This window comes from Bos taurus, chromosome 13 (assembly GCF_002263795.3).
Source record: "Bos taurus isolate L1 Dominette 01449 registration number 42190680 breed Hereford chromosome 13, ARS-UCD2.0, whole genome shotgun sequence".
Taxonomy (NCBI): Eukaryota; Metazoa; Chordata; class Mammalia; order Artiodactyla; family Bovidae; genus Bos; species Bos taurus.
This window is the reverse complement of record NC_037340.1, coordinates 60,402,258-60,410,422: the sequence shown is the minus strand read 5'-3', so window position 1 is coordinate 60,410,422 and position 8,165 is coordinate 60,402,258. Positions and strand designations below refer to the sequence as shown.

The 8,165-nt window shown below is 50.4% G+C and overlaps 1 protein-coding gene across 1 annotated transcript; it reads right to left on the bottom strand.

Moving 5' to 3' along the window:
- Nucleotides 1–264: 264 nt before the first annotated feature.
- On the bottom strand, nt 265–7,131 carry SRXN1 (sulfiredoxin 1). Its single transcript, NM_001205988.1, has 2 exons — nt 6,922–7,131; nt 265–2,592 (listed from the first exon to the last, which is right to left on the bottom strand). The coding sequence occupies exons 1-2, from the start codon at nt 7,129–7,131 to the stop codon at nt 2,389–2,391; spliced, it is 414 nt and encodes a 137-aa protein (NP_001192917.1). The 3' UTR covers nt 265–2,388.
- Nucleotides 7,132–8,165: the final 1,034 nt, after the last annotated feature.

The following is an 8,165-nucleotide window of genomic DNA, read 5'->3' as shown; positions in this document are numbered from 1 at the left end:
ATGGATCTCCTGGGACCCAACTCTTTCTTCTCCATTGGAGGTGCAGGGCTGTCACCATACTTGAAAAGAAGCAACACAGTCTAGATCAGTGGTTCTCAGCTTGCGGTCCCTGATCAGCAGTGTCAACATCAGCTGGGAACTTGTTGGAAAAGCAAATTCTTAGGCTCCACCCTAGACCTTCTGAATTAGCAACTCTGGGGGTGCAGTCTGATCATCTGTGATTCAGCAAACCCATTTTGTGAACCAGAACCATTGGTTTATCTCAATTACCCCTCTCTTTTTATTAAATAAACTTTTATTTGGCAGTGATTTTTGATTAACAGAAAAGTTGTGAATACAGTACAGTGTTCCCATATCCTCTGTACCCAGTCCACCCCAATATCAACATTTGGATAAATTAACTAACATCCAGACCTTCTTCAGATTTTCAGTTTTTCCATTAATGTCCTTTTGTTGCTGTTGTTTCAAGTTCCAATCCAGGATATCACACTACATTTAGGACTACGTCCTTTTAAATTCCATTGGTCACCTCAGTCATCAATCCCTGGGACAGAGAATGGGTGGGAAAGCGGTTGTCTTCATTACTGAGCTGGAGAAAATGAAGTTTGAAAATGCCAAGTGGTGGAGTTCCCTCAGCAGTGCAGTAAGAGGAAGGTCCACCTCACTCTGCACCCTTCCTCTGCCTCTTCGCTTCCCCGCAGGACTACAGGATTTCAGAAGCTCCTTTGGAGTGTCCTACCTGGCCTACCCACCCACCCTAACCCACCAGAGTACAGATGTTGAGGGTCCTCCCAGAGTGGGCCCAGCCCTAGGAGAGCCCCATCCACCACCCCTCACTTCTTCCCCTCGGCAGGGCCAGGACAGTGTTTAATGACTTCAGCCTGGACAGAGCAAGGCCCCATGCATGAGAGAAAGAAACAAAGAAACACTGTTATTTGCTATCCAAAGTCATTTGTGATAGATAGAAAAAATGCCACAAATCATTTGTAGTTTCTCCACGAGGTATAGTCTGTTTCCCCAGCCCTTGAATATGAGCCAAACTTTTGATTTGCTTTGACCAAAAGGACTTAGCAGAAGTGACGTTACACCAATTCTGGCCTAGAACTCAAAAAAGCCTTGCAACTTCTCCTCTCTCTCCATCTTTCTCTCTCTTCCTGTCTCCCATGCACGCCCCACTTCTCTCTCTCTCTCTCTCTTCCTCTCTCTCAGCCCTGATGCCATCATGTGAATAAGCCTGAACTAACTGGTGGAGTGGCCACCTGGAGGAGAACCAAGTCACCCAGGCAACAGCCCACCTACTGCCCAGACAAGGGAGTCAGGCTATTTGAAACCATCCAGGCCATTTTGGGTGACAATTGATTTGCATACAACCCCATGAGTGACCTCAGGCAAGGTCAGCAGAACTGCCCAGATGAGTCCAGCCCAAATTGCTAACCCACAGAATTGTAGACAAATAAACAACTTGTATTTAGCTGCCAAGTTCAGGAATTGTTGGTTTCTCAGCAAAGGCTAACTGATACACAATTTCTTATTTCTCTCTTGGCAATGGGATTCCAGTATTTTTTAGGAGGCTGTGTGACAGTTCTAGGAGATGGGATATGATTGATCTACTCAACTGTGACAATTGTGTTCCTGCTGTCTTAGTTTTCTTTGCAGCTAGGGGTGGCTTCTGTACCTGGTTTGGGCCAAGGAGATCTAAGTAGAAATACACAGGGAAAGAGAGCAGGAAACAGGCCTCTGAAAAGTCCTGAATTTATGATAGAAGCTGATCGGTCCAGCTGGCTGGGCCCTTTCTCCTCCCTGACTCCCTTCTTCCTTGGACATAGCCACGATTGCTGGAGGTACAGCAGCCATCTTGTGACTGTGAAGTGATAAGCAATGAGGGAAAGGCTGAAAGGATCAGAGATGTGTGCCCTAACTTTGCTGAGTGGTTTAACCAGTACCATTAGCCAACAGTCTCCAGAATTCATGCTATGTGGAAAAGCAAACTTCTCTTTGTTTAAGTCACTGTAACCTAGGTTTTCCTTCACTTGCAGATGAATGAATTCACATGATACAAGGACAGAAATGCAGAAGGATCTTTGTCCTTGGGAATCTGGAGCCAGGGGCATATGACTCTCCAAATCCGTCTCCTTTCTCATTTCAGCCTCTCAATAATTTCTCAAGAGCAAACACAGGACCCCATTTTCCCCAAGGTGGGAAGTGGGACCCCACACTGTTCAGTCATGAGTCCAAGGTCTTGAAGCTAGCTAAGAGGGTGCTTCACGCCAGACCCACCTGCCACGCACAAATGGAACGCACTCCTGCTACACCTTTGCACGGCCTAGTCCACTGGAGGCCAGGTGTCTTCCAGCTTCCTGGTAGTGGTGGCAAGTGCCAAAGAGGCTGCTACTGCAAGTCCGGCGTGGAAGCGCCCAGGTACACCCTTAGGTCCGAGAGGGTGGACTGGACAAGCTTGGCGGGGATGGTCTCTCGCTGCAGCTGCTGGTAGGCTGCATACCGGTGGCAGCCCCCAAAGGAGTAGAAGTAGTCACCGCCCTGGGCCCCTTTGATCCAGAGGACGTCGATCGGGGGAACGCTGTCTGGATTCTCCTGGCGGCAAGAGGACACAGGGTGAATGAGCGTGGCATGGTGTTGGACAGTTAACCTGGGCTGAACTCCTCCAGGTGCTCACGCTGGTTTGTGAAAGGCAACAGTTACATGGTCAGTTTTGTGAGCTGGCTGACCTTGGCAGCATGAAAATCAGTCATGGTAAGAGTATTTACACCAAGGAAATTGGCAGATACTACAAATCAGGGCTTCTTCCCACCCCCAGGTTGTTAACCATTTATCACACCACATGTATATTACCTGGCACTGTTCTAGACTCTGGGAATAAGGTACAGACACAGCCCCTGCCACCATGGGGCACATGGATGCTAGAGTGATAAATGCTAAGAAGACAATAACACAGGTTGTCATGACAACGATGGGAGTGACAATGAAGCAGAGACCTGAACACAGAGAACTCCCCTGGGGAAGACAGAGAGGTAGAATCTTTAGAGAAAGAGTCTGACTGCCAAGTTCAAATCTCAGCTCTGCTACTTAATTGCTCTGTGACCTTTGACAATTCATATTTGTGCCTCAGTTGCCCCAGATGGGGATGAAGATGACACAACCACCTCATAGAACTGTTGGGTTTAATGAGTTAACAGACATACAGTGCTTCAAACAGCACTTGGCACATGGACTAGGCTCAGTAAGGCACAGTGTGTATTACCCGTGGGAAGGGCGTTCCAGGCAGAGGGAATAGCAAATGCAAAATGCCTGAGGCGAGAACAAGCTCGCTGTATTGCAGGCAAGGCAAAGAGGCCAGTGTAGCCAGAAGAGACTCAAGGGTCTGTGGAGCAGAAGAGGCCAGAAAGGTTTTATTGAGATAGAACTGATGTACAGCACGGTATAAGCTGAAGGTATAAATACAATGATTTGACTTAAAACATCATGAAATGATGACTACAATAAGTTCCGTGAACATCCATCATCTCATATACATACAAAATTAAAGAAATAAAAAACTTTTTTCCCTTGTGACTAAAGTATTCGTCTCTCAGTTGTGTTAGTCTCTCTCTTTGCAACCCCATGGACTGTAGCCCGCCAGGCTCCTCTGTCCATGGAATTCTCCAGGCAAGAATACTGGGTTACCATTCCCTTCTCCAGGGGATCTTCCCAACCAAGGGGTTGAACTCAGGCCTCCTGCATTGCAGGCAGATTCTTTACCATCTGAGCCACCAGGGAAGCCTCCTTGTGATGAAAGCTCTTAGGACTTACTCTCTAAACAATTTTCATACATAATGCACAACAGTGTTTATTATATTTATCATGTTGTACTTTTTACATCCCTGGTACTTATTTATCTTATAATAGAAGTTAGTGCCTTGTGACCACCTGCTTACAATTTTCCTTCTCTTTACTCTCTCCCTCCCACCCCTACCTCTGGTAATCACAAATCTGGCCTTTTTTCTATGAGTTTGTTTGTTTTTGAAGTATAATTGATGTACACCACTATGTTAGTTCCTGGTACACAACGCAGTGATTGGATATTTCTATACATTTCAAAATGATCATCATGATTGAGTCTAGTTACCATCTATCAACATATAAAGATATTACGTAGTTTTTGACTATCTTTCCCACACTGCACATTTCATACATGACTCATTTATTTTATAAATGGAAGTTTATACCTCTTAGGTCCTGGAGTGTTTTAAACAGGAGAGGGTGACATGATATGAGGGACATTCTAGAAAGATGTGATGAGAAAGCAGCCTTGGTGAGGTGGACAAAGACAAAAGCAGGGAGGACAGAGGCGAGTCCCCAGCAGGTACTCAGCAGAGGAGGCTGTCCTGGGTTAGGGCGTTCAGAGGACAGGGAGAGATGGACAGGTTAGCGACATGTTCAGGGGGCAGATCCCAGGGGAGGGGTGAATGTGAGGAGAAGAGGAAGAAGAAAATCTAAGCTGACTTCCTGTTCAGGGCCTTAGTAGCCAGATGGAGAGTGGGTGGACCTCTACATAGGGAGAGTCTGGGGCAGGGTGGGATGGAGTAGGGGGAGATGGAATTAAGTGAGTTGCTAGAAAGCCTTCCACACTGGCCCTAAAGCGGTCTCTTCTTAGGCTGCATTGATGGATTCGTTTTTCCATTTATCCCAGAAGTTATTATTAAGCAGTAAGGCCCAGCAGTTATGAGCTGGGGTTCTTGCACAAGGCAAACCTGAATTTAAATCCCAGCTACTCCACAGAGCAGCAGGAGGGGGGAGGGAGGTGGCTGGGTAGGGAGGGAGGTGTAAGCAAGGGGCCTTGCCACTGGGCATTGTTCCTTATCTGTAAGATGGGAATAGATACCCTATAGGCTGTTGATGAAGTTGGGAAGCTGATATAAGTTAGGCGTGGAGCACAGCCTCCCTGACAGTTCAGCAGCATAAGAGGCAGTTGTGCCAGGCAAGCCTTGTGCTGGGTGTCAGGGCTGTGATGATGGGTGGGCAGGATAACAGCCCCCAAAGATGTCCACATCCTAATCCCTGGAACCTGTGAATATGTTACTCCCAAGGGATAGGAACTTTCCAGATGGAATTAAGTTAAAGATCTTGAGATGGAGATATTATTCTGGGTTGTCCAGATGGGCCAAAAGTAATCACCAGAGACCTTAAACATGGAACAGAGAGGAGCAAGAGGAGATCTAATATTGCTGGCTTCTGAGGTGGAGGAAAGAGGTCATGAGCCAAAATGTGGGTGGCCTCTAGAAGCTGGGAAAAACAAGGAAACGAATTCTCCCCCAGAGACTCCAGAAAAGAATGCAGCCCGGCTGATACCTTGACTTTAGCCCAGTGAGACTCATTCTGGACTTCTGAACTATAAAGAACTATAAAGTAATAAAATCTTGGCTTTAAGTCACTAAGTTTCTGGAATTTGTTACAGTAGCCATAGAAAACTAATACATTGGATAAGCAAAGACAGGCCTGGTTTTTGCCTCCCAGAAGGTATGGTGCTGGTGTGGAAGACAGGTGTCTGAGGCCATTACACCCCAGTTGTACCGGATCAGAGGTGTGCTGACAGGTATGGAGGTGGCTGGGGGCCATCAGGAGGCCCCTAACCTTACAGGGGCTGTCAAGGAAGACACTGACACTGAAAGAAGACCAAGAAGGAGTTAGAAACAGTAAAGAAGAGATGAAGGAGTGTCTCTGGCAGGGGGGAAGCTTGTGCAAAGGCCCAAGGGTAGGAGAGAGTATCCCTGGACAGATCTATCACAAACAGCCAGGCACCGTGCTCGTGCTATGACCAGATAAAACCCCAGCTCCTTGGAGTTCAAATGAGATGGGGGAAGGGAGACAATAAAACACAAACACATAGATAACATAACTCAGGTGTTATCCTGAATTATGCTTTCAAGGTGAACTACTCAGGTTAATGGGAGACCTAGAGAAGCCAGGGCTGCTGGGAGGCAGGCACCTGACCCAAGCGAGGGACCAGTCCCTGCGGCTCTCTGGGAAGCAGTTCCAGACAGTGGAAGCAGCAGTGTAAACTCTAGGACTGAAAGACAACAGGCAAGCAGTAGAGAGGTTTTGTGGGGCCTTGGGGTCTCCTGTGGCCACTTCTGAGGGTCTGGGCTGGGGATACGATGCTGCACAGGCCTAACCTGACACTCATGTCCCCTCCCTCCAGGATCACCCCGACCTTCCTGAGCTCTCTCTGAGATGTGGCTGACCCCATTCTCTCCCAATTCCAGTTCAAACAAGGTCTTCCCAGCACAGGACACCCCCAGTCCCACTGCCACAGCCAGAAGTGACCACACAGGTTATGTGGTGGCCATGCAGCTGGGCACTGGGGCCAGGCTGTGGCACTTTCTAAAATGCCTGACCTTGGACAAGCTGCTTGGATCCTCCTGGGCCTCATTTCCTTGTCTGTAAGAGAAACAATAGTAGTATCTACCTTACAGGGTTGGTATGAAGAAGCTGCTGCTGCTTAGTCGCTTTAGTCATGTCGGGCTCTGTGTGACCCTATGGGGTGCAGCCTGCCAGGCTCCCCTGTCCATGGGATTCTCCAGGCAAGAATACTGGAACGGGTTGCCATGCCCTCCTCCAGGGGGTCTTCCCAACCCAGGGATGGAACCCGGGTCTCCTGCATTGCAGGCAGATTCCTTACTGGGAGCCACCAGGGAAGCCCATATCAAGTGCTATCTTTATAGGAGTCAGAGAGAGTTATTTTAATGACCTCCTCCAGTCTCCTTGCTCCATGACGAAATAGAGACCCAGAGAGGCCCAAACTCTTGCTCAAGGTCACAGAGCAAAGGCTAAACTCCGGCTGAAACTGAACTAGTCCCTTCTCGCGTCCAGCGCGACTTCCCTCCTCCGAAGCCTTCCCAGCAGCCGGCTTCCCCGGGGCCTCACCCGGATCGTGTCCACGAGGCTTTGCACCTTGGCTTGGTCCAGCACAGACGGCAGAGGACGGATGAGCACGCTCAGCGGCACGTTGTGCACGGCGGTGATGCAGCCCGAGTGGATGCTGCCGCCCTGCGCGCCGCCGCTCGGCCCAGGTACCTCGGGCGCCCCCCGGCCCGCCCCCGCTCTGCTCAGCGCTCCTCCCGCGCGGAGACCCATCATTCCGCCGCCGCCGCCGCCTGGGCCGTCGCGGGACGCGGCACCTCCACCCCCGGGCTTTAACCTCGGCCGGGCCGTACCATTCCGCGCGGGCGGAGGGGGGCGCAGCCGGGCAGCGCGGAGCGTCTCTCTCCCCTGGCCCCAGGGTGGTCCCGCCCACCAGCGAGCGCCCCTTCGGGACCTCTGCTCCGCTCGCCCCCGGCTGCCCGACGCGCGCGGGGCTTCGGCCCTCCGCTGGGGGGCGCCTCGCCGCCTGCCCTCCGCCGCGCGGCGTCCCGGGAGTGGAAGCGGCCGGGCAGGCTGACTCAGGGTGAGTCTGCAGGTCGTGGAGTGGGAGGGGCGCGGGTGACGCACATTCCGGGGTGACTCAGGCCCATGGCGGGGGCACAGGGTAGAGGGGGCCGGACGTGCCCAGCGAGGGTGAGTCGGCAAAACTCGCCGCTTGGCCGCCCGGCCCTTGGATTGCTAGTGGTGATAGCTGCAGAGGTGGTACTAATACCAAAGACAGTAATACTAGGAATCTGCTGAATGTGGTGCTGTGTCAGGCACTGTTCTAAACACTTAGCATGTACATCACCTATTTAAACCTCAAACAACCCTACCAGCTAGGTATGATTATTATTTCCATTTTACAGATGAGGAAACTGAGGCACAGCGAGGTTTAAGTGGTTTTCCCCCAAGGTCATGGGCTTAGTAAGTGGCTGAACCAGGGTTCCAAGGAACATTTTGTAAGTATTTATTTGGCTACTTTGGGTGTTAGTTGCAGCATGCGGAATTTAGTTCCTCAACCAGGGATGGCCCAACCAGGCCCCTTGCATTGTGCCCGCGGAGTCCTAGCCACTGAATCACCAGGGAAGTCCCAGGGAGCCTTTTGGAAGGGTGCTGACAGTGTGTGGGCACTGCCCTGAACCTCCACAATAACTGCTTTCATCCTCACAGCGCCTTGAGGAAGTTGACATGGTTGTTGAAGCACTTGTCCAAGGTAGGGCCCTGGAAATGAAATGCTGAGCTCAGAGTCTCAGGCCACTAAACAC

Bases quoted from the DNA above. Each gene is read 5' to 3' on its own strand.
- SRXN1 (NM_001205988.1), bottom strand. From the start codon at position 7,131: ATGGGTCTCCGCGCGGGAGGAGCGCTGAGCAGAGCGGGGGCGGGCCGG. The intron at 2,593-6,921 runs GTGAGGCCCCGG...TCTTGCCGCCAG, and splicing joins GCCTCGTGGACACGATCCGG to GAGAATCCAGACAGCGTTCC.